The 27,814-nt window shown below is 50.5% G+C and overlaps 1 protein-coding gene across 4 annotated transcripts in view; it reads left to right on the forward strand.

Moving 5' to 3' along the window:
* The window catches only part of CELSR3 (cadherin EGF LAG seven-pass G-type receptor 3), a 151,410-nt gene that overhangs the window by 13,200 nt on the left and 110,396 nt on the right, over nt 1-27,814 (forward strand). For all 4 annotated transcript variants that reach the window (XM_083155599.1, XM_083155601.1, XM_083155602.1 and 1 more), the window contains exon 2: nt 22,750-23,388. In XM_083155599.1, coding sequence (XP_083011725.1) covers nt 22,750-23,388 — 639 coding nt within the window. The remainder of the gene's footprint in view (nt 1-22,749; nt 23,389-27,814) is intronic.

Consider the following 27,814-nt stretch of genomic DNA (forward strand, 5'->3'; position numbering starts at 1 on the left):
GTAGATCAGGGTTGCTGTAGATCAGGGTTGCTGTAGATCAGGGTTTCTGTAGGGTTGCTATACTCAGGGCGGTTGTAGGGGTTGCTGTAGATCAGGGTTGCTGTAGATCAGGGTTGCTGTAGATCAGGGTTTCTGTAGGGTTGCTATACTCAGGGCGGTTGTAGGGGTTGCTGTAGATCAGGGTTGCTGTAGATCAGGGTTGCTGTAGATCAGGGTTTCTGTAGGGTTGCTATACTCAGGGCGGTTGTAGGGGTTGCTGTAGATCAGGGTTGCTGTAGATCAGGGTTGCTGTAGATCAGGGTTTCTGTAGGGTTGCTATACTCAGGGCGGTTGTAGGGGTTGCTGTAGATCAGGGTTTCTGTAGGGTTGCTATACTCGGGGCGGTTGTAGGGTTGCTATAAACAGGGTTGCTATAGATCAGCTTTATGCATCGTTTAAGCACAGTTCTGGAAAATTCCTTTTAACTGTCTCAGACAAAGAAAGCAGAACAAATGCAAAATGAAATAAGAAAGGGAAAACCAGCCAGAAATTCCTGCTCACTGAATGGCGGAAGCACAATAACAGAGATTGAGGTGTAGTTATAAGATAATCTTATTGCAGTAATGATAAGCCTGCTTACCCCATCAATGGGTACCCAATTAAGCCGTGCACCAGCCGTGTATGTGGTGTGATAGCAGGTAATGAGGTGTGCGCAGGGTATCTTTAGTCACTGGTAGGGAATGGAAGCTTCTCACATTATTAACATAATCTTATCGCTCCTTGTTCATTTCCATTATTGGAGCCAGCATTGCTATGTGTTCAGTGAACCGTAACTAACTGTAGATACCAGGAGAGCAGCGTCCAGGGTGGGCTCCGGGTCAGGGTAAGGCTAACTGGAAAGGCTATGGCGGGAGCCTCTGGGGCGAGTGGCTAGCTATAAGTGCATAGCTCCTGGGGATGGAGAGGGTGTGGTATAACCCACCGACAGTCATTAGCCCGACGTCGGAATCCCGACTGCACTGCGGGGGGAGCGCAACAAAGCTGCGTGGCGAGCGGTTGCGGTACGCATCCTCTGACCTTTTCATACCCCCACTATCCACGTTGGCGTGGAGTTGATTTTAGATAGTGTGGCGAGCCACCGAGCCCGAAGCGGGGCCTGGGGACACAGAATACGAGCCTGAAGCGTGGCGAGCGCATGCGGAATACATGTAAAGTAATCCGTGTCCCCTCGCGGGGCTCGCTGTGCTCGCCACGCTTCGGGCTCATATTACGCGTCCCCTCGCGGGGCTCTCTGCGCTCGCCACGCTTCGGGTTGGCGTTGATAGTGGGGGTGGCATTGACACTGGGGGTGACACTAAATGATTGAATCACATTGTAAGCACCCATCTGTGTGCTTGTACAATTAAAAATCACACCGCATGCCGCAATATTGTGGGTGATGCGATGAGATGTCGTAAGATGTAATCGTGGGCGCCGTGCTAGGAAACAAGTACCAACTCATGTTGACCTTTTCCATCTTGACTAAAGGCATGTGGACATTCTCAATGTGTCGAAAGTCGTCCTATTGACTGTTTACCGTGTTACTGTGGACCCTATGAGCCGTCCTCCGTGGTACTCGGTGCTGTGAGGTTTCCACGTTGTCTCCTTTTGTGTCTCGATCTTACCTCACATCCAGTCCTAGACAATGTAATGATATATGATGATTCCTTCATTGTCTCTCGCTCATAACGAGCGATCAAAGCGGGATTATAATGAACAGAGAGCGCAGGAAGATGTGTCAGGCCGCTAATAATTCCTCCTATCCTGTGACCTTGTGAGTCTCAGTCCCGGCTTTATAATGAGTCTCAGGTTCTTAAGATGAAGAACAGCGGCTGTCACTCATTATCGGGAGACGATAACGGTTCTGAACCTCAGAAGAAAAGATCTTTTCATTTGACTTTATCTGGACCTGAACATTGTGATCTATGGAAACACGAGCCACATACCGGCAGCCGCCATTATTTGCGCATCCTGCGGTGTGGATTCGGCGTTGGCCGATGTCTTTACGTTCTGCACTAGATGCAGTGTATATAGGGCAGGATGGTCCTCTAAGTGCTGACCAAGCGAGGAACTGAAAGCTTACAGTATATCCTTATATATTACTAGAAGACTCTTATTAGTGACTTAAAGGTGGAGCCGCCGACAGCCTGCCTGCTCGCCAGATCCCATCAGCTGGTGCAGCGAGTGAGCCGCCGCCGGCAGTAAGGTGGTGGGGAGCGGGGACAGAAGGCTTCTTCTGCTTCAAGGAGATTGGCAGCAAACGGGGGGTAGAGCGGGCAGTGACTGGGGAGTTGGGCAGAGGGCTGCAGGGCTTCCGGGAGAATGGGGCGCACAAGCGTCTTGTACGCATGCTCCCCATTTTGTCGGACTCCGCCACCTGGCGGGGGAAGGTGAATAGTGATAGCGGCTCCACCTGTATTTCAACTATGCCGTTACCTGTGCAGGGTATATATACATACATACATATAGAGACAGAGAGAGAGATGTTTAGACCAACTTGGTTCGTACTTTACCATCCCAGTGGGCACAGAGTTAGATCATAACAGTGTATGAAGCGCAGCGGGCAGTGCGAGGGGACGCGGGACACTTATATGGTGTCCATGTCAATATATACACGGAAAAGTGAAAAACCAGTGTCGATCTTCTCCGTGTCGACCCTGTCAATGTTGACCTTTTGCTTGTGTCGACCTTCTTTTAATGTCGACCTAAGGTACAGTATGTAGACCATTTATAGGTGTCAACCTAGTAACTGTTCACCATTAGTGGTCGACATAGTGACTGTCGACCTAGACATAACCCAGTAAATGAATGGGCTGCGCTGTCACGGTGCCTCCACAGCGTGTAGCTGACAGATCCCAACTACTGGATAATGGGCCGATTTCGGTACATCGGTTTGTACTGGTCCGAATTGGGTCCCGTCTCCGATGGTGGGGGACTGCACATGTGCATACCCCCGCAGAGGGGGTACATTTGCCGGAACGCTGACTGATTGACAGGCAGGGGGCGTTCCGGGGTGGACTCCCAGCAATTCATAAGCGTTCCCAAAAAAACGGTGGGTGCGCCCATAGAAACACTGGGCATGCCCCAGAGAACACAGGCGTTCCCCTGCCTGCTTGTGGGGGGGGGCAGTGCTTGTGGAGGGGGGGGGGTTGCTGCTGGCGTCACATGACGTCAGCTCCAACCCCCCAGTTTGTGGGGGTCTGAATGTGTGTTACAGATAACACACATACTGTAGGGGGGTCTGAATGACCCCCCCTATGTGTGATATCTGTAAGTGTGCTCACTGTTCTGCTCGCAGCATAGGTCTGAATGACCCCCCTATGTGTGTTATCTGTAAGTGTGCACACTGTTCTGCTCGCAGCATAGGTCTGAATGACCCCCTATGTGTGTTATCTGTAAGTGCGCACACTGTTCTGCTCTCAGCATAGGTCTGAATGACCCCCTATGTGTGCTATCTGTGTGTGCTCACCTATCTGCTCGCAGCATAGGTCTGAATGACCCCCTATATGTGCTACCTAAGTGTGGACACTGTTCTGCTCGCAGCATAGATCTGAATGACTCCCTATGTGTGCTATCTGTGTGTGCTCACCGATCTGCTCGCAGCATAGGTCTGAATGACCCCCTATATGTGCTACCTAAGTGTGGACACTGTTCTGCTCGCAGCATAGGTCTGAATGACCCCCTATGTGTGCTATCTGTGTGTGCTCACCTATCTGCTCGCAGCATAGGTCTGAATGACCCCCTATGTGTGCTACCTAAGTGTGGACACTGTTCTACTCGCAGCATAGGTCTGAATGACCCCCTATGTGTGCTATCTGTGTGTGCACACTGTTCTACTCGCAGCATAGGTCTGAATGACCCCCTATGTGTGCTATCTGTGTGTGCGCACCATTCTGCTCGCTAATTCCATATATGTGTTTTTTAAAGCGACATTGATTGGAAAAACTTGAAACTGTGAGGAATGGGTGGAACGTTCTTAGATGAATCCCCCCCACCATGCGGGTACCTTTACATCAGGAGGGGCTGTGGATGAGGCCATACGATGGCTGAAATCCTCCCCTGTCTGCAGGAACGGACGAGGTCTGTGTACAAAACAGCCGCTGTCCACAATTCATGGAAAACGTCTGTACAGCAGATAAAAAAAAATAATGACCCCAAAGATTACCCAGCGTGGGCAAAGCCATAATGGCATCTGATTGCTGGCAAAGCCTTCCATCATCATCAGACGCACAGCAGCCTGACCACCGAGATCTTCTTATACTTCACCCTCATTGGGTGACCTTCATTTCTATGTATTGTCACAGCCTGCGCCACCTGCGTGCGCCTGGAGCTCTCTAGAGCTGCGCGCTTCTTATCCCCTGACTGCAAGCTTCCGATCCCCTGACTCCATGCTTCCTATCCCCTGACTGCAAGCTTCCTATCCCCTGACTCCACTCTTCCTATGCCCTGACTCCACGCTTCCTGTCCCCTGACTCCACGCTTCCTATCCCCCTGACTCCACGCTTCCTATCCCCTGACTGCAAGCTTCCAATCCCCTGACTCCACGCTTCCTATCCCCTGACTCCACTCTTCCTATGCCCTGACTCCACGCTTCCTATCCCCTGACTGCAAGCTTCCTATCCCCCGACTCCACGCTTCCTATCCCCCTGACTCCACGCTTCCTATCCCCTGACTGCAAGCTTCCTATCCCCTGACTGCACGCTTCCTATCCCCTGACTCCACGCTTCCTATCCCCTGACTGCAAGCTTCCAATCCCCTGACTCCACTCTTCCAATCCCCTGACTCCACGCTTCCTATCCCCCTGACTCCACGCTTCCTATCCCCCTGACTCCACGCTTCCTATCCCCCTGACTCCACGCTTCCTATCCCCTGACTCCACGCTTCCTATCCCCCTGACTCCACGCTTCCTATCCCCTGACTGCAAGCTTCCAATCCCCTGACTCCACGCTTCCTATCCCCTGACTGCAAGCTTCCAATCCCCTGACTCCACGCTTCCAATCCCCTGACTCCACGCTTCCAATCCCCCAACTCCACGCTTCCAATCCCCCGACTCCACGCTTCCGATCCCCTGACTCCACGCTTCCGATCCCCTGACTCCACGCTTCCTATCCCCTGACTTTACGCTTCCTATCCCCTGACTCCACGCTTCCGATCCCCTGACTCCACGCTTCCGATCCCCCGACTCCACGCTTCCGATCCCCCGACTCCACGCTTCCGATCCCCCTACTCCGCGCTTCCGATCCCCCGACTCCACGCTTCCGATCCCCCGACTCCACGCTTCCTATCCCCCTGACTCCACGGTTCCGATCCCCTGACTCCACGCTTCCGATCCCCCGACTCCACGCTTCCAATCCTCCAATCCCCTGACACCACGCTTCCAATCCCCTGACTCCACGCCTCCAATCCCCCCACCCCCCCCCCCAACTCCCGAATCCCCTCTACGGTACCATGCTAGGCGATGTACACAAACACCCCCCAGCAGCTTCGGAACCTAAATCTTCTTCTTGTTTTTGTAGCAACCAAAATTTTCTTAGGTTTCCATAAAAGTCTTGCAGGGTACGTTGTGTTATGTCGACGCTCAGAATATCAACCAATATTAATTAGACACCATAGTGTAGACGGGATGCAGTCAAAATCCCGACAGGGTCAAAATCCCGACAGGGACAAAATACCGACAGGGTCAAAATCCCGACAAGGACAAAATCCCGACAGGGTCAAAATCCCGACAAGGACAAAATCCCGACAAGGACAAAATACCGACATTTAAAATCCCGACAAGGTCAAAATACCGACATATAGAATGTACAGGTGAAACAGTCAACATGACTTTCGGTCGACAGGTCGCGAGGTCGACATGGTTTTTTTCACAGTTTTTTTACCCGAAATGTGCCGACAGGCGGTATTTCATGCCCTACCATCCACTAGGGCGTGGTGGGAGAATAAAATAGTGTGCTGAGCGCAGCGAGGCACCGTGCCCGAAGCATTGCGAGCGATGCGAGGGGCTGCGGTTCACTTCCAACTGTGTCCATGTCCACCGTGTCGACATTTGGGTAAAAAAACTGTGAAAACCCCATGTCGACCTGTCGACACAAAGTCATGTTGACTGTTTCACCTGTACATTCTAAATGTCGGTATTTTCACCTTGTCGGAATTTTAAATGTCGGGATTTTGTCCTTGTCGGAATTTTAAATGTCTGGATTTTGTCCTTGTCGGGATTATGACCTATTCGTTATTTTGACCCTGTTAAGATTTCGACCCCAGGGATTTCATACCGAATCCGTGTAGACACCGACTTTATGCCAACACACCCAGTGTTGACATGTTCAGAATGTCGACAACCACAAGATCAAGTTGCCAGAAGTCGACACAAAAAATAATGTGTACATGTTCAAATTGTCAACAACCACCGTGTCGGCTGGTACATACTGTAATGTTAATCCTAACTCCAAAATTTCTATTGTTGACCGTTGGTCTGTGTCAATACTGTGTTGACGTGTTGTCTACATTCTAACCGTTATGACATTTAAGGTGTCAGCCTTTTGGCTGCTGACTCACTGGATGCGGATAACCCCGCAGCCCACCGTCTCCATCATGATGTGGTGCTGTTGCTATTGCTCTCTATGGGGCAGACCTATGGAAAGCTTTCGCTGTGCTGTCCTGACACATCACCAGTCCATGACATGGCAGCTCACACTTCATCGCCGCTGTAGGGAGGATATCTCACAGAGATTCAACTTTGTATTTCTTCCTCTGTAACGATGAGAAGAGACAGGGGTCGTCAACGCATAAGGTGACATAGGTTACCTAGCAACAATGTTTAAATATTTCAGGCCTCGGTTCGGCCCCTCCAGCCGTCCATGTGCTTTAATTAATCTTGAAATGCAAACTGATAGAACATCTATTTATAATGCATGAGTTTAGTTAATATGTTATAAATAGTTCTCTCTCATTTTATGCCCGCTTGGCTTCCCGAGCCGTTATCCCGGAGAACCCGCTGCTCCCTCAGCGTATGCGCCACCCCACACATAAGCTGCACTTCCCTCCAAACAAACAGCACGCAGCACTGGGGGGGATAGTTTAAGTTCAAATCCCTCAGAGATCACGTTTGCTGTTGGAATACAAGATGTATCCAGATGAAGCTTCCTCCGACAGACTCCTTACTAGGCAGAGAAATGCCTCGGAAGCAAGCTGATGAAATCTCTTTGAAGTCTTGGGTTCTGGAGACGAACTTGGTTGCTGTGACCGGAGGAGGGGAACCATGAAGCACTGGCCTGCAGCCCTGTATTGCAGAAATCCTTGCCTGTCACACCGTGTCAGTTCTCGAGGATTAAAGTACGGATGAGAAGCAACAGGGTTTATCAAGGTAGACAGGCGGATGGAGACGGTTACCCAGAAGCCACTTATTGCTGGACTAGAATGTTACAGAAATGGTGATCAGCTCCGACGTATGAGAGATAGACCTTGAAGAGTAAATAGAGTTGGGTGCTGCAGTAGGAATCCAGGAATTGCCAGAGAGGATTATGGGCAGGATTCAGAGGTGGACACAGTCCGGCCTGTGCTGCGTCTTCCATCGCATTAGAACTGGGAAGACATAAAAATGCGTCAGGAGCGGTCTTAAGTAAACCGACGTCCACCGTCAGTTCCTCGATCCGCTGTCTGTCGCCCAGCCGGAACATTGGTCAGACTTCTAAGCAGCCCTATGCTTGCTCAGAATAACCGTTGCAATTGAGATGCTGGGGGTCAGATGTGATGGGTCTGAGGAAGCAGTCACTGGCTGTGGCATGCCCTCAGAATGCGCCAGCTTTTTAGTCTCCACCCCATGTTACATCCCCCCCCCCCCCCTCCAAATGGTCACTGGGTGTCAATTAATCCAGGCCAAGATCCACACTGCGACCATCCTCTCAAGGCCATACCATCCACCGTGACCCATTCCAGGAGGGACAAAATGCTCTGTTCCTGGACTTCCTTACCTGTGGCAGATGCAACGGTTGGGCTGCAGCACAGTCCAAGATTTAAATAGGGGAGCCACACCAACTGCCAGTGAGTCCTGGACTGTAATGCTTGGCAGAGTATGGGGTGGCAGTTGGTGTGACTCCCCTATTTGAATTTCGGACTGTGCTGCAGTCCCACCTCTGCAACTGCCGCTGGCAAGTATGTCCAGGAACGGAGCATTGTGTCCCTCCTGGTATGGGTTATATTGGGGGGTATGCCAAGACCATTGCAGCACATTCACAGTGAGACGCATACGCAGACCACAAAACATAGAACCTAAACTGCGTCCTTCTCTGTAACAGGCCTTCTGTTTCCTAGTAAAGTAAATCAGTGGCTGCCCCTAACAGGCATCTGTCTGGCCTGCTACTTCCAGATCTACACAGAATTCAGAAGAGGTTTGTGTTGTGTGCCCTGTCGTTGTGTACTTTTATACACCTCCTTAGTGAGGCAGGAGGTCTTATCCCACCCCATAGCTTCCAAGTGGATCAAGACAGTGTCTTCCAAGTGGATCAAGACAGTGTATGCTCCACACCCTACACAGACAGACCCCCGCAATGTGTACAGATCCTCATCTCCTGGTATCCCCCCCCCCCCAGGGAATGTTAGTGAAGAGTGTGATACTACAATCAGCCTCTGGTGTTGTTTGGCCAACCAGTTGCCGCAGAGCAAGCCGCGGGTGCTAGCAGTACATTGAGAAAAGCCATCTTCATTCCCAGAACTCTATCAAGGACCTCTCAGACTGGGGACGCTGCAGTACAAGTTATTACACGGCTTCCCTGTGGCTTCAGGTTTCAATTTGTTTTTCAATAACGCACAGTACAGTAAAGTGAGCATTCTCAGACAGCAGCGGCCCTGTCGGACGGCGGCAGGAAGGTTGGAGAATGTGGATGATTTGCACACGTAATGCTTTCAGTGCACGAATGGAAGTATATAAGTATGTATTTTACACACACACTGCAGAAAAAAAATCTGATTCATTGAACTTAATGAAAAACACAGAAGATCCCTATCCCAGTCCCTTCAGCACTGGGAGGATGCAGCCAGGGCTGCCATCAGAAATGAGGGGCCACAGAGTTTGTGAAAAAGGCAGGGCCCTCTACCCCATCGGTTCCATCAAATCTGTGTCGGGGGATGGGGGGGGTGGGTGCAGAGACTCAGATGTGGGGACAGGGCAGAGACAAATAGCTTGGGGGGGGGCTGGTGGTGCAGAGGCTCAGATGTGGGGAGGTAGCAGGAATAGTAAAGGGGGCAGTGGGACAGACTTTTTCGGAGGGAGGGGCAGTTAACTGTGATGAGTCATTCATATACATGAGAGTAATGTGTAGGATCCAGAACAGGTTTTGGAGCAGCAGAGTGCAAATGCTCTTGATGGTGGATTATCTGCCCAAGCGATAGGCCGGGGTGTGGTTCTATCTAGATATATATATATATATATATATATATATATATATATATACACATGCATAAATATTCTGCACATTTATGCAATTCTGAATCCCGGTTGCAGCACCAGTATGAACCGTTATGTGCCTGCCAGGGAACGTATGCTATTCATTGTATATGCGCTGTAGCAGGTACTGAGCCCTCCAGCGCCAGATGCGCCATCGCTGCCCAGCATTTGAGGGTTAAGTGAATTATTCCTGTCCATTTCCCCGATTTCCAGGGTAAAGGCTGTACGATTTGCAGACTTACTCGCGGAATTGATTAGCATCTGCCTTAGAACCTCTTTTCATATTTGCTTCCTAATTTCACAGTCTGATTACAGCGTTCGCTTATGACTTTGACAGATGTCATTGCTGGCGAGAAATAAAGAGCCCGGAATGGCGGTTCAAACGGTATAATTATTCCCCGGCCCTTTGTTGCGCAATTTCAAAAGTTCTCTGTGTGTCTTTCATGAGCCCTATCAAACAGGCCGGGCCGCGTGCTCTCATGGAGATAGACGCGCAGGCGGGCTGCTCGTTTCCAGGCTGCTCTTTCAAGGCGGGTACCTGCTTCCCCGGCCTTGGTGTAATAAATTGGAATTGCTTTATCTCTCTTTGGACAGGGATAGACAAGACACAGGCCGCTGCATTTCCTGAAAACGACCGCCTATTACCATTTGTGCGTCTGTTAGGCCGCTGGCTGCCAGGCTGTGTATTCAGGGCACATACAGATGTGCATTAGCTCTGATATTAACACAAACGCTCTTGTCTCATCCACCTCGCTCCCTACACCTTGACGGCTCAGCGAGAGAACATGACAGCCCGGGTAAAACGTTAGGAGACATTTAATGTCACTGCAATGATGTGCGCATATTTCAGGAGCGGGCGGCAACCAAAAGGTTAATTAACCTTAAAAAAAAATCATTGTATGTTACATCCGCCACCCCTCCCTGCGCCCCCCCCGCACCCCCTCCTTTTGCTCCACAGATATCTTGAATTGGTTGAGCTGCTGCTATGAGCTCATTGTGTCTTTGTTACGGGCGGCTATTGTTTGTGGGACCTTTCACTTCTGGTATTATCCTGTGGATTGACAGCAGCTGTCCCCAGGATAATGCTGCTCGATGAGGGGGTCTCTCTCTTGGCCTGTAATGTGACAACCCTGATTGCACTGAGGACAGGGTTAGAAGGACACACAATTAGGTAAAATAAGGGGAGCAAAACCGAAGCGTCAGACGTTCAGGGATGCACTATGAAAAAATGGCTGGAGGGACTTTTTTTTTTATTAAACTGCGACGGCGTATTTAAAAGTACTGTCGCCTAAGGCGTTTGAATTAGTAGTTGAACAACACACATATTCATGACTGGCTGCCTAGCACAGCCTCTTCCGTGATTTGTCACCATCTGGCCAAAAAAGATATTCTCTGGTCCCACTGAGTAGTGACAACATAAGCACGTTCCCCGAGTGGTTGATTAGGGAATTGCAGCTCAGCATTAAAGGGGTCAGTAATCTAAAAAGAAACAAGGGGTGACATTAAATGGTATGCAATATCTTTTGTGATCTTTTGTGATTTTTAGGCAAAAAAACATCCAAATTCGCAGGGTTAATAGGATGTGAATTGTGGTATAAAAAATTCACATCCTGTCGATTTTTAAACACACTTCAACTCACATCCAGATGTTTTCCCATTAAAAAGTATACAACTCGTAACCCCAAGTTTCAACCTGGTTTGTCTAACTCGGGGTATATGCGATGGAAGATGAAGGGGATTATAGCGATTAGAAACATCTACGACCCTGGAGGATCCTTGCTCACATTCCAGGATGTAGCTGAGAAGTTCTCTCTACCACATAGAGAGTTCTTTATGTACCTTCAGGCCAGACACTATGCCCAGTCTATGCTTACAACTATGCCCCAATCTACGGTCCCTGATCTATTACACTCAGTATTTGTCCTTGGCGGTACTGGGCCCTATCGGCTCAAATATTCATACTCAGACTTACTGCCGGTGGCACATGAAGCCATTTGGACGGCAACTGTGGCCAAGTGGGCAAGTAGATTCCCACATGGTACTCACAAAAAATCCGGAACGGACACTCAAGACTTTACATTCGGCAATGCTCCAGGAAGTCCACATTAAAACACTACACAGGGCTTATATTTCACAATCGCAGAGGAAGCACTTTGTTCCGGGAGATCTAGGATTATGTTTGCAATGTAAGAGTTTGTATTCATCCTTCTATCATGATATGTGGGACTGTCAGAGAATTGGAAAATTATGGGACAAGGTAGCGAGTTTGATTAATGATGTATGTCATCTACAATTGCAGAAGGATCCATTAGCTGTGCTACTGGCAAAGCCGCACTTATAGATATTGAAACAGGGGTGGTAACATTTTATTAAAAATGGGGTATTTATATTGACTATGTGAACACTGAAACACAATCCCATATCTACAAAGTGTTTGAGGGTACAACGTGGTACCTACATAGGTCATTGTCGATGTAGAATGGTACTCTGAGCCGTCTTGTATTTGTTGGGGAGGGTAAAAAAGAGGGGGGAGGAGGGAGGGGGGATATTTAGTTAGTTGGGGTAGATTAGATTAAGTTGATGTGTCTGATAGGCCGGGAAAACTTTGTTTTATAACCCAATAGATATGGTCTAAGGACTCTTATATACAGTTATAGGTGATAGATAAGTCAGACATTGATGATCATGTTTATATTGTTTATTAGCAATTGTATTCCAAATGACAAATGGATCTATATATCAAGATGTCATATTGTTGTCGCAACAAGGAATGTTTATTTCTGATTTCCTGTGTTCTGGTTGGATATAATTGTTCAGAATTGTAGTTTGATTGCTGGATGACAAAATTATAAAATAAAGAAAATTGTTTTTGATAAAAAAAAAGTAAACAACTCGCAAATGTAATAGGATGTGATTTTGAGTTTGACACCGTGCGCAGAGCAGTGTGATCTCTGCATGGCTCTGTCCGGAAAAATCTGTAAAAGTAAAAAAATGTACAAAAAAAACCAACGGCCTGGGGTCCCCCCTCCTGAGCATAACCAGCCCCGGGCTCAAAGAACTGGTCCTGGTTTTAGAAATTAAGGGAAGTAAAAACATAGGGGATCCCCAGGATTGCTAAAACCAACACCATTCTCAAGGACCGGTCCCGATTCCCAAAATACAGGGGACAAAATGACTAGGGGTCCCCCGTATTTTGGCAACCAGCACCGGACTCAAACAGCCAACAGCATACTTCCCAACTACCCACTTTCTGTGGGAACGTCCCGGTTTTTGGGGATGTTCCCATGTCCCGCCCGAGGCCAGCAATATCCTGTGGTGGTGGGGGCAGTTGGGAGTCCCTGCTGCCACCCATTGGGCAGCGGTGAATAGAGGTTGTGCGCATGCGCACAGTGTTTATTCCCTGCAGGCAGAGGGGCAGCAGCATCAACATGGGGGCGTGGCCTCCTATGAGTGGTGCAATTTGCTGGCCGCGGCCCCTCACCACGAGGCCATGCCCCCAAATTTTAGCATGCCGATTTTTATGCACATTAACATGTCTACAAAATAGCACAATTCCACACATTTTCATGACTAAAGTCGCAGCATATTGCACTTTATCCCGCAAATATAAAAAACTGTAAATAAATAAATCCCATTAAATAGTCGATTGGCAGCTGTAGGATTTGGGTCTCATATAACTCATTGCCAGGCGAGGTGGGTCAGTGGAGGGACAGGGGGAGGGAGAATAGGCTGATAGCTGGAGGGACATATTAGCGTATTAGACCTGTGAAGAGGTGCATCTGGGGCAGGTGCTGGGGGCCGGAGCAGATATATATATATATAAATATATATATATAGAGAGAGAGAGAGAGAGATTCCACAGCAGCACTATCTAGGCGTCTCTGATTGGCTGAGTGCTGATAAGGGGAGGGACATTGTAGTGTAATTAGACCTGTCAAGAGGTGCATCTGGGGCAGGTGCTGGGGGCCGTAAATATATAAATAAATATATATATATATATATATATATATATATATATATATATATATGTAGCTGTTTTGAAAAAAGCCAAAGTAAAGGCTGAAACGTCAATGAACTAGCATGGCTATGTGTTGATTTTCTTATGCATGACCCGAGTGCCGTGACCCATCCTTTCCCATCCAAACGCATATATATATATATATATATATATATATATATATATATATATATATACATACCGCAGCAGTACTGTCTAGGCGTTTCTGATTGGCTGCCTGCTGATTTCTCTATCTGACACTACTTCATTTGTAGCACCTTTCAAGATCAATTAATTCAATTAACTGGTAGCTGTCTATACACATGAATTAATTGTCTTTCCATGCAGATTAGTGAGGACAATACCCCTATGATTTCTAGGCATAAATAATGGATGTGTTATATTTAGTGATTTTACCTATGATAAATGCGCTATTTATTCCTACTTACCAAATTACCCTATTTATACCCTATATAATAATCTATTAAACCTGTATTTTACCTTGTTGTTATGTTGTATACTAATAGGGTAATGCCGCTTCTGCTCTGGGTTCATCACATTCTGCTGAGCGCTGCTTTATATGGGGCAAAGGGCCTGATTCGAATTCATTCGGTTCCTGGTGTGTTCGCACCGGGGAAAGGTTTCTGCCCTGCACATGCGTATATTCACATAGGGCTGCAGGGCTTCGGTGACTTGCATAGTCGCCGTGGCGCTCACAGAGAGGGGCGGGATGGAGGTTTGCAGGGGGCGTATTCCTGGGTGTATCCACAAAAACGCTGGGTGCACCCAGGAAAACTCTGTATGAACCTTACAGATATCAGCCTGGGAGAGTGACATCAGCCTAGGAGAGTGACTCTGTATGAGCCCCGCAGACATCCGCCTGGGAGAGTGACTCTGTATGAGCCTCGCAGACATCGGCCTGGGAGAGTGACTCTGTATGAGCCTCGCAGACATCAGCCTGGGAGAGTGACTCTGTATGAGCCTCGCAGACATCCGCCTGGGAGAGTGACTCTGTATGAGCCCCGCAGACATCGGCCTGGGAGAGTGACTCTGTATGAGCCTCGCAGACATCAGCCTGGGAGAGTTACTCTGTATGAGCCTCGCAGACATCGGCCTGGGAGAGTGACTCTGTATGAGCCTCGCAGACATCAGCCTGGGAGAGTGACTCTGTATGAGCCTCGCAGACATCGGCCTGGGAGATTGACTCTGTATGAGCCTCGCAGATATCGGCCTGGGAGAGTGACTCTGTATGAGCCTTGCAGACATCAGCCTGGGAGAGTGACTCTGTATAAGTCTCGCAGACATCGGCCTGGGAGAGTGACTCTGTATGAGCCTCGCAGACATCAGCCTGGGAGAGTGACTCTGTATGAGCCCCGCAGACATCGGCCTGGGAGAGTGACTCTGTATGAGCCTCGCAGACATCAGCCTGGGAGAGTGACTCTGTATGAGCCCCACAGACATCAGCCTGGGAGAGTGACTCTGTATGAGCCTCGCAGACATCAGCCTGGGAGAGTGACTCTGTATGAGCCTCGCGGACATCGGCCTGGGAGAGTGACTCTGTATGAGCCCCGCAGACATCGGCCTGGGAGAGTGACTCTGTATGAACCCTCGCAGACATCCGCCTGGGAGAGTGACTCTGTATGAGCCCCGCGGACATCGGCCTGGGAGAGTGACTCTGTATGAGCCTCGCAGACATCGGCCTGGGAGAGTGACTCTGTATGAGCCCTGCAGACATCAGCCTGGGAGAGTGACTCTGTATCAGCCTCGCAGATAACAGATCCCAGCACAGATGTTCCTAGGTGCTAATAACTCTCCCTCAGTCCAAGGGAACGAGATCACCTTTATTATTTGAATGGTGCAATAATGACTGATGTGCTCAATACAGCCGGAGACCGCTCCGGGCCTGGGGAGACACCGAGTGATCAATATCTCCATTGCCATAAGCGGGTGGCAGTAAATATTGACGACCTGCCTGGCGCTTCCTAAAGGGCAAAACATTCAGCTTGAAGACTGTGAGATTAAACAGGGTTTTATTGAGATTCCGCGTCCGGCTCAGAACTAATATACTGTACACAGCTGACGGCGGAGTCTGGAAGGGGCAATCTGTCTAAATCCGCTGAGATGGGAAGAAATTATTATCAACTATATTTATATTTATAAATCTTCTGTCCTCAGTTATCCCAAAAATATATTACTGCAGAGAGACAGCGCTGGAGAGGTTACAGCCGTCTCGTACATACTTCCCTGATTACGGATTATATACCCAGGGCAGGGTCTGCTGCGCCCATGTGTCCTTGGACAGTGTAGTTATCGGCAGAGAGACTGGGCCATACCAATGCTGTGGGGTGACTGGGCCATACCAGTTATATGGGAACAAATGTGCAGAGAGACTGTGCCATGCCAGTTATGTGGGAAAGACTGGGCAGAGAGACTGTGCCATACCAACTCTGTGGTATCGACCAGGAAGGGAGACTATGCCATAGCAGTTATGTGGTATCGACCGGGCAGAGAGACTGTGCCATGCCAGTTATGTGGAAAGACTGGAAATAGAGACTGTGCCACGCCAGTTATGCGGAATGACTGCGCAGAGACTGTGCCACGCCAGTTATGTGGAATGACTGGGCAGAGACTGTTGCATTGTAGTTATGTGGAATGACTGGGCAGAGACTGTGCCACGCCAGTTATGCGGAATGACTGGGCAGAGACTGTGCCACGCCAGTTATGTGGAATGACTGGGCAGAGACTGTTGCATTGTAGTTATGTGGAACGACTGGGCAGAGACTGTGCCACGCTAGTTATGTGGAATGACTGGGCAGAGAGACTGTGCCATTGCAGTTATGTGGAACGACTGGGCAGAGACTGTGCCACGCCAGTTATGTGGAATGACTGGGCAGAGAGACTGTGCCATTGCAGTTATGTGGAACGACTGGGCAGAGACTGTGCCATTGCAGTTATGTGGAACGACTGGGCAGAGTCTGTGCCACGCCACTTATGTGGAATGACTGGGCAGAGACTGTGCCACGCCAGTTATGTGGAACGACTGGGCAGAGACTGTGCCATTGCAGTTATGTGGAACGACTGGGCAGAGACTGTGCCATTGCAGTTATGTGGAACGACTGGGCAGAGACTGTGCCACGCCACTTATGTGGAACAACTGGGCAGAGACTGTGCCACACCACTTATGTGGAACGACTGGGCAGAGACTGTGCCATTGCAGTTATGTGGAACGACTGGGCAGAGACTGTGCCACGCCACTTATGTGGAACGACTGGGCAGAGACTGTGCCACGCCAAGCCCCATGCTCCTTGACACCTGCTTATTTACGATAGACTCACACAGAACCAGACTCCTGCTCTGACAGAGAGGAGGGTAACGATCAGATCGTGCCCACGGATCCTCTCCTCTGTAACCACCCCTGCCTTGGGGACACTAGTTATCCCGGTGGCTGAGCGTTGTTCTGGGCTGATGCCCAGCTGTAGATATGTAATTGTGTTAAATCAGGAAATCTACATCTCTCTCTAACGTCCTGATAAATATCTTTCCAGTATCCATCGTACCGATTAGGCGTCTTCATTGTAAGTCACCCCGACAGGTAGGCAGTCAGCGCAGTATAAGTGCAGGTTATTGCCTGTCTGAGAGGCGGTAGTGCCCACTGATCTATATTGTGTAACAGCACTGACCCCCCCCCGTTCCCCGAAATATTGTGCTGGCACCTGTGCAGACAGAGACTGGCATCCGTGTAACATCTGCACAGTCACCAGGGCTTCAGACATACTGTATGGCTGTTTCATCAAAGACAATATTATTTCACTATCTTCTGCACAGATGTCGCCACCATATTGCCAGTGGAACGGTCAGAAATATGCTACATGCAGCTGCCTAGTGAGAGTTTAGGGGGTGATTCAGGTCTGATCTGAATATTATCTGCCCCGGAGATGGCCAAACAGGGGGCGGGCGCAGATGTCATGTGACATCTGCTTCTGCCCCACGTAGGCTTCGACCCACCTGCACATGCGTTTTTCTGGGTGCACCCACTGTTTTTGTGGGCACGCTGGGAATCCCCATGTGCCAGGGGCCTCACTTCTGGCAACAACCTGGCACATATACGTCTGTACACTTCTGGCGTCCACCTAGCACATATACGTCTGTACACTACTGGCGTCCACCTGGCACATATACGTCTGTACACTTCTGGCGTCCACCTGGCACATATACGTCTGTACACTTCTGGCGTCCACCTGGCACATATACGTCTGTACACTTCTGGCAACCACCAGGCACATATACGTCTGTACACTTCTGGCGTCCACCAGGCACATATACGTCTGTACACTACTGGCAACCACCAGGCACATATACGTCTGTACACTTCTGGCGTCCACCAGGCACATATACGTCTGTACACTACTGGCATCCACCTGGCACATATACGTCTGTACACTTCTGGCGTCCACCTGCCACATATACGTCTGTACACTTCTGGTGTCCACCTGGCACATATACGTCTGTACACTTCTGGCGTCCACCTGGCACATATACGACTGTACACTTCTGGCGTCCACCAGGCACATATACGTCTGTACACTTCTGGCGTCCACCTGGCACATATACGTCTGTACACTACTGGCGTCCACCTGGCACATATACGTCTGTACACTACTGGCATCCACCTGGCACATATACGTCTGTACACTTCTGGCACCCACCTGGCACATATACATCTGTACACTTCTGGCGTCCACCTGGCACATATATGTCTGTACACTACTGGCGTCCACCTGGCACATATACGTCTGTACACTACTGGCATCCACCTGGCACATATACTGTACATCTGTACACTTCTGGCATCCACCTGGCACATATACGTCTGTACACTACTGGCGTCCACCTGGCACATATACGTCTGTACACTACTGGCATCCACCTGGCACATATACGTCTGTACACTTCTGGCACCCACCTGGCACATATACATCTGTACACTTCTGGCGTCCACCTGGCGCATATACGTCTGTACACTTCTGGCACATATACGTCTGTACACTACTGGCGTCCACCTGGCACATATACGTCTGTACACTTCTGGCATCCACCTGGCACATATACGTCTGTACACTTCTGGCATCCACCTGGCACATATACGTCTGTACACGTCTGGCATCCACCTGGCACATATACGTCTGTACACTACTGGCATCCACCTGGCACATATACGTCTGTACACTTCTAGCGTCCATCTGGCACATATACGTCTGTACACTACTGGCGTCCACCTGGCACATATACGTCTGTACACTTCTGGCGTCCACCTGGCACATATACGTCTGTACACTTCTGGCGTCCACCTGCCACATATACGTCTGTACACTTCTGGTGTCCACCTGGCACATATACGTCTGTACACTTCTGGCGTCCACCTGGCACATATACGACTGTACACTTCTGGCGTCCACCAGGCACATATACGTCTGTACACTTCTGGCGTCCACCTGGCACATATACGTCTGTACACTACTGGCGTCCACCTGGCACATATACGTCTGTACACTACTGGCATCCACCTGGCACATATACGTCTGTACACTTCTGGCACCCACCTGGCACATATACATCTGTACACTTCTGGCGTCCACCTGGCACATATACGTCTGTACACAACTGGCGTCCACCTGGCACATATACGTCTGTACACTACTGGCATCCACCTGGCACATATACTGTACATCTGTACACTTCTGGCGTCCACCTGGCACATATACGTCTGTACACTACTGGCGTCCACCTGGCACATATACGTCTGTACACTACTGGCATCCACCTGGCACATATACGTCTGTACACTTCTGGCACCCACCTGGCACATATACATCTGTACACTTCTGGTGTCCACCTGGCGCATATACGTCTGTACACTTCTGGCACATATACGTCTGTACACTACTGGCGTCCACCTGGCACATATACGTCTGTACACTTCTGGCATCCACCTGGCACATATACGTCTGTACACTTCTGGCATCCACCTGGCACATATACGTCTGTACACGTCTGGCATCCACCTGGCACATATACGTCTGTACACTACTGGCATCCACCTGGCACATATACGTCTGTACACTTCTAGCGTCCATCTGGCACATATACGTCTGTACACTACTGGCGTCCACCTGGCACATATACGTCTGTACACTTCTGGCGTCCACCTGGCACATATACGTCTGTACACTTCTGGCGTCCACCTGCCACATATACGTCTGTACACTTCTGGTGTCCACCTGGCACATATACGTCTGTACACTTCTGGCGTCCACCTGGCACATATACGACTGTACACTTCTGGCGTCCACCAGGCACATATACGTCTGTACACTTCTGGCGTCCACCTGGCACATATACGTCTGTACACTACTGGCGTCCACCTGGCACATATACGTCTGTACACTACTGGCATCCACCTGGCACATATACGTCTGTACACTTCTGGCACCCACCTGGCACATATACATCTGTACACTTCTGGCGTCCACCTGGCACATATACGTCTGTACACTACTGGCGTCCACCTGGCACATATACGTCTGTACACTACTGGCATCCACCTGGCACATATACTGTACATCTGTACACTTCTGGCGTCCACCTGGCACATATACGTCTGTACACTACTGGCGTCCACCTGGCACATATACGTCTGTACACTACTGGCATCCACCTGGCACATATACGTCTGTACACTTCTGGCACCCACCTGGCACATATACATCTGTACACTTCTGGCGTCCACCTGGCGCATATACGTCTGTACACTTCTGGCACATATACGTCTGTACACTACTGGCGTCCACCTGGCACATATACGTCTGTACACTTCTGGCATCCACCTGGCACATATACGTCTGTACACTTCTGGCATCCACCTGGCACATATACGTCTGTACACGTCTGGCATCCACCTGGCACATATACGTCTGTACACTACTGGCATCCACCTGGCACATATACGTCTGTACACTTCTGGCGTCCACCTGGCACATATACGTCTGTACACTTCTGGCGTCCACCTGGCACATATAGTCTGTACACTTCTGGCGTCCACCTGGCACATATACGTCTGTACACTTCTAGCGTCCATCTGGCACATATACGTCTGTACACTACTGGCGTCCACCTGGCACATATACGTCTGTACACTTCTGGCGTCCACCTAGCACATATACGTCTGTACACTTCTGGCGTCCACCTGGCACATATATACGTCTGTACACTTCTGGCGTCCACCTGGCACATATACGTCTGTACACTTCTGGCGTCCACTTGGCACATAAACGTCTGTACACTTCTGGCATCCACCTGGCACATATACGTCTGTACACTTCTGGCGCCCACCAGGCACATATACTGTACATCTGTACACTTCTGGCATCCACCTGGCACATATACGACTGTACACTTCTGGCGTCCACTTGGCACATATACGTCTGTACACTTCTGGCGTCCACCTGGCACATATACGACTGTACACTTCTGGCGCCCACCAGGCACATATAGTCTGTACACTTCTGGCGTCCACCTGGCACATATACGTCTGTACACTTCTGGCGCCCACCAGGCACATATACGTCTGTACACTACTGGCGTCCACCTGGCACATATACGACTGTACACTTCTGGCGCCCACCTGGCACATATACGTCTGTACACTTCTGGCGTCCACCTGGCACATATACGTCTGTACACTACTGGCGTCCACCTGGCACATATACGTCTGTACACTTCTGGCATCCACCTGGCACATATATACGACTGTAGACTTCTGGCGTCCACTTGGCACATATATGTCTATACACTACTGGCGTCCACCTGGCACATATACGTCTGTACACTTCTGGCGTCCACTTGGCACATATGACACTGATTTCTCCTGGTATGCCACCCTCTTACTGGCACATTTTACACTGGTGTTTTGGTACGCCATGGGCGCCCTAGTGCAGGCTGTTCCTGAAATAGAATTAAATGTACAGGTTGGAGAAAACACTCCATTCTGTGTGGGCCTTGGACGTACACGTGTGTTTCCGTGTTGTATGAACTTCATCCATTTCTGTTCATTGAGCCCTTTCTCATTTTTCTTACCGTATGAAGGGAAATCAATGACTTTGAACCTGGAGGGAGCGCCGCTGTCTGAGTTATTTAGCAGAAGAATAGTTTTGTATTTATTTCCAGTATGATGAATATCGGAGCAGATTTGATAGATAAATCCTCTGTTTCAGGAGCAGGATTTGTGTTATTCTATATTACTATTATTATATGATGCGATATTAATTTTATTAGTGTAAATACTTCCCAGTCAGTCCTGATTGTCTGCAGATACACCATAAGGTGCACATATCTGACACACAGAATGTCACTCTGACATTGGTCCCGGTGCTAGCACAGATACGGCGAAGCAGGTAGCGATGCACCTGCGACACGCCATCGTCTTATTTGCCCCTACTGCCTCACTCCTTTTCTGGGGGAACCAATGGGATGCTCACGCACAGGATCAGGCTGGAAGCATCAACCTATGCCACGTTGGAATCGGGCCACAATGTGCAGATTTAAGGACTGTGTTGGCCTTTCCTTTGCTTGCTCTGTGTCTCTCTTTTGGATCTCCCGATCCTCTTAAAATGTCAAAGGCAGACCTACAATGATAGTATACTTCTACTTGCCAACTGTACAACTCTAATGGGGCCTATTCATGGTGCGATTTCAGAGCTTGTTCTAAGCGCTCTGACTTTGACTAGATCGCTTAGAAAATTCCGCTACATTGCTCCATGTGTAGGGGCCATAGCTATAGTGATGTACAGCCCTGCACGGCACTTTCGCCCAACAATTAAGATCCAGCTTGCTGAATAAATCTAGTTAGATCTCCGGTCAGGGCCAGTGTGCTCACCGGAGAATACTGGCCCTGACAGATCGCTCAGCACACAGCGCTTTGATCGCTCAGCAAAATCTCCCCGTGTGTAGGCCCCTCAAGACATCTTATGGGGAGGAGGCAATTGGGCATGAGTACAATTGGCAGGAGAACAATTGTCAGGAGAACCTTGGGAGGAGATAAAGATTTCAATGAACAGAGTCAAAAGCAAGGGTCGGTCTAGTGATACTAGACTGTTCTCGTGGCCTTAGCACTATCTCCCTAGAACCTAGATAAAGCGATTTCCATCTCCTAAATGTTCCTTAGCTTTGTGTTTTTTAATTACACACGCAATTACAGTATTACCAATATAATGACTGTTTCTTGTATCTCCCACAGATGGGATCCACAGTGTGACGGCCCAGTGTGTCCTGCGGGTCCTCATCATCACCGAGGACATGTTGTCAAACAGCATCACTGTCCGCTTGGAGAACATGTCCCAGGAGCGATTTCTGTCCCCTCTGTTGACCAGTTTTTTGGAAGGCGTTTCAACTGTGTTGGCCACCCCAAAGGAAGACATCTTCATCTTCAATATCCAGAACGACACCGACGTGGAGGGCTCCATACTCAACGTTAGTTTTTCAGCTCTGGTGCCCCAAGGGGATCGCTCCCAATTCTTCAGCTCTGAGGACCTCCAGGAGCAGCTGTACATGAAGAGGATGACCCTGACGTCCACCTCCATGCTGAAGGTCCTCCCGTTCGACGACAATGTCTGTCTGCGCGAGCCCTGCGAAAACTACATGAAGTGCATATCGGTGCTTAAGTTCGACAGCTCGGCCCCCTTCATCGCCTCTGAGTCCATACTCTTCCGTCCTATTCATCCCATCACTGGTCTCCGCTGCCGCTGCCCACAAGGCTTCACCGGGGATTACTGCGAAACGGAGATTAATTTGTGCTACTCCAACCCCTGCCAGAACGGAGGCGTGTGCGCACGGCGGGAAGGGGGCTACACCTGCATCTGCCAGGAGCGTTTCACAGGTCAGTACTGTTATTATCACAGAGCCATAAATTACAAATACGTAGGAATATCCATAATGCATTACGTGTACTTTCATCTAGGGAGACGTTGGGAATGGGTTTTAATGTTCAATCAATCTTTATACATCATCTGTTTTCTTTCTGACTGTTAATCTGCGTTCCATAGAGGCTCGGGGGATTATTAGATAGACGGTTGTTAGCAATTTATGTAAATCATTTTTACCAGAACCAAAGTAAAATGAATTGACACAGTAATCAAGGAAATAAGGCCCCCATTCTGGTCGGTACGCTACGCTGTGAGTTCGCAACGGTGGCCGATGTTGGAGATATGCGTATGTACAGGTCTTCTCTGCGAGCACCCTCGGGACTTGCATACATTTCCGAATGCACTCAGTTAATGCAAAAATCTAATCAGTTAAACCTGTTTCAGTAACTCATTGCATAAACAAGCATACACACACATGGTCCAGAGGTTCAGTTATTGTTCAGGCCGAACACCACAATGGGCAAAGAAGTGACTTGAATCGAAGAATGATTTTTGGATGTTTTGTTTTGTATTGTAAATTCAGCGCTGTATGTTGGGGCAGTTATGCTGACAATGGCGGTCAGTATATGGCGGACAGTCGTACTGTATATATATTGATAACTGCAGCTTGATTTCGACTTCCTAAACATTCTATGAACAATCCACTATATTTATTTTAATATGTTGATAGTTTGTAAAATGTTCTGCCCTTCAATTAGCTTCATTTGCATAAGGAGGCGTTACTTCAGCATTTCAGTTCTATATTGGTAATTATACATTTGGAACAAGTCCCCACCCGTATTTCTCCAAGATTCCAATGTTCTAAATGAATAAGGTGGAGAGAAGTGACAGTGACCGTGTCTCAGTACACCTCACACCGGTGCAGGTAGACTGCGCTGACAGTCACAGTGTCTCAGTACACCTCACACCGGTGCAGGTAGACCGCGCTGACAGTGACCGTGGCTCAGTACACCCCACACCGGTGCAGGTACACTGCGCTGACAGTGACCGTGTCTCAGTACACCTCACACCGGTGCAGGTAAACCGCGCTGACAGTCACCGTGGCTCAGTACACCTCACACCGGTGCAGGTACACCGCGCTGACAGTCACAGTGTCTCAGTACACCTCACACCGGTGCAGGTAGACCCCGCTGACAGTCACCGTATCTCAGCACACCTCACACCGGTGCAGGTAGACAGTGCTGACAGTCACCGTGTCTCAGTACACCTTACACCGGTGCAGGTATACCGCGCTGACAGTCACCGTGTCTCAGTACACCTCACACTGGTGCAGGTACACCGCGCTGACAGTCACAGTGTCTCAGTACACCTCACACCGGTGCAGGTAGACCCCGCTGACAGTCACCGTATCTCAGTACACCTCACACCGGTGCAGGTAGACCGTGCTGACAGTCACCGTGTCTCAGTACACCTCACATCGGTGCAGGTAGACCGCGCTGACAGTGACCGTGGCTCAGTACACCTCACACCGGTGCAGGTACACCGCGCTGACAGTGACCGTGGCTCAGTATACCTCACACCGGTGCAGGTAGACCGCGCTGACAGTCATTGTGTCTCAGTACACTTCACACTGGTGCAGGTAGACCGCGCTGACAGTCACCGTGGCTCAGTACACATCACACCGGTGCAGGTACACCGCGCTGACAGTGACCGTGTCTCAGTACACCTTACACTGGTGCAGGTAGACCGCGCTGACAGTCACCATGGCTCAGTACACCTCACACCGGTGCAGGTACACCGCGCTGACAGTCACCGTGTCTCAGTACACCTCACACCGGTGCAGGTACACCGCGCTGACAGTGACCGTGGCTTAGTACACCTCACACCGGTGCAGGTAGACCGCGCTGACAGTGACCGTGGCTCAGTACAACTCACACCGGTGCAGGTAGAGTGCGCTGACAGTGACCGTGGCTCAATACACCTCACACCGGTGCAGGTACACCGCGCTGACAGTGACCGTGGCTCAGTACACCTCACACCGGTGCAGGTACACCGCGCTGACAGTGACCGTGGCTCAGTATACCTCACACCGGTGCAGGTAGACCGCGCTGACAGTCATTGTGTCTCAGTACACTTCACACTGGTGCAGGTAGACCGCGCTGACAGTCACCGTGGCTCAGTACACATCACACCGGTGCAGGTACACCGCGCTGACAGTGACCGTGTCTCAGTACACCTTACACTGGTGCAGGTAGACCGCGCTGACAGTCACCATGGCTCAGTACACCTCACACCGGTGCAGGTACACCGCGCTGACAGTCACCGTGTCTCAGTACACCTCACACCGGTGCAGGTAGACAGTGCTGACAGTCACCGTGTCTCAGTACACCTTACACCGGTGCAGGTATACCGCGCTGACAGTCACCGTGTCTCAGTACACCTCACACTGGTGCAGGTACACCGCGCTGACAGTCACAGTGTCTCAGTACACCTCACACCGGTGCAGGTAGACCCCGCTGACAGTCACCGTATCTCAGTACACCTCACACCGGTGCAGGTAGACCGTGCTGACAGTCACCGTGTCTCAGTACACCTCACATCGGTGCAGGTAGACCGCGCTGACAGTGACCGTGGCTCAGTACACCTCACACCGGTGCAGGTACACCGCGCTGACAGTGACCGTGGCTCAGTATACCTCACACCGGTGCAGGTAGACCGCGCTGACAGTCATTGTGTCTCAGTACACTTCACACTGGTGCAGGTAGACCGCGCTGACAGTCACCGTGGCTCAGTACACATCACACCGGTGCAGGTACACCGCGCTGACAGTGACCGTGTCTCAGTACACCTTACACTGGTGCAGGTAGACCGCGCTGACAGTCACCATGGCTCAGTACACCTCACACCGGTGCAGGTACACCGCGCTGACAGTCACCGTGTCTCAGTACACCTCACACCGGTGCAGGTACACCGCGCTGACAGTGACCGTGGCTTAGTACACCTCACACCGGTGCAGGTAGACCGCGCTGACAGTGACCGTGGCTCAGTACAACTCACACCGGTGCAGGTAGAGTGCGCTGACAGTGACCGTGGCTCAATACACCTCACACCGGTGCAGGTACACCGCGCTGACAGTGACCGTGGCTCAGTACACCTCACACCGGTGCAGGTACACCGCGCTGACAGTGACCGTGGCTCAGTACACCTCACACCGGTGCAGGTACACCGCGCTGACAGACACCGTGGCTCAGTACACCTCACACCGGTGCAGGTAGACCGCGCTGACAGTCACCGTGGCTCAGTACAGCTCACACCGGTGCAGGTAGACCGCGCTGACAGTGACCGTGGCTCAGTACAGCTCACACCGGTGCAGGTAGACCGCGCTGACAGTGACCGTGGCTCAGTACAGCTCACACCGGTGCAGGTAGACCGCGCTGACAGTCACCGTGGCTCAGTACACCTCACACCGGTGCAGGTACACCGCGCTGACAGTGACCGTGGCTCAGTACACCTCACACCGGTGCAGGTACACCGCGCTGACAGTGACCGTGGCTCAGTACACCTCACACCGGTGCAGGTACACCGCGCTGACAGACACCGTGGCTCAGTACACCTCACACCGGTGCAGGTAGACCGCGCTGACAGTCACCGTGGCTCAGTACAGCTCACACCGGTGCAGGTAGACCGCGCTGACAGTGACCGTGGCTCAGTACAGCTCACACCGGTGCAGGTAGACCGCGCTGACAGTGACCGTGGCTCAGTACAGCTCACACCGGTGCAGGTAGACCGCGCTGACAGTCACCGTGGCTCAGTACACCTCACACCGGTGCAGGTACACCGCGCTGACAGTCACCGTGTCTCAGTACACCTCACACCGGTGCAGGTACAGCGCGCTGACAGTCACCGTGGCTCAGTACACCTCACACCGGTGCAGGTAGACCGCGCTGACAGTGACCGTGGCTCAGTACACCTCACTCCGGTGCAGGTACACCGCGCTGTCAGTGACCGTGGCTCAGTACACCTCACACCGGTGCAGGTACACCGCGCTGACAGTCACCGTGTCTCAGTACACCTCACACCGGTGCAGGTAGACCGCGCTGACAGTGACCGTGGCTCAGTACACCTCACGCCGGTGCAGGTAGACCGCGCTGACAGTGACCGTGTCTCAGTACACCTCACTCCGGTGCAGGTACACCGCGCTGTCAGTGACCGTGGCTCAGTACACCTCACACCGGTGCAGGTACACCGCGCTGACAGTCACCGTGTCTCAGTACACCTCACACCGGTGCAGGTAGACCGCGCTGACAGTGACCGTGGCTCAGTACACCTCACACCGGTGCAGGTAGACCGCGCTGACAGTGACCGTGTCTCAGTACACCTCACGCCGGTGAAGGTAGACCGCGCTGACAGTGACCGTGGCTCAGTACACCTCACGCCGGT

This window comes from Crinia signifera, chromosome 8 (assembly GCF_055691185.1).
Source record: "Crinia signifera chromosome 8, ASM5569118v1, whole genome shotgun sequence".
In the NCBI taxonomy this organism is placed as follows: Eukaryota; Metazoa; Chordata; class Amphibia; order Anura; family Myobatrachidae; genus Crinia; species Crinia signifera.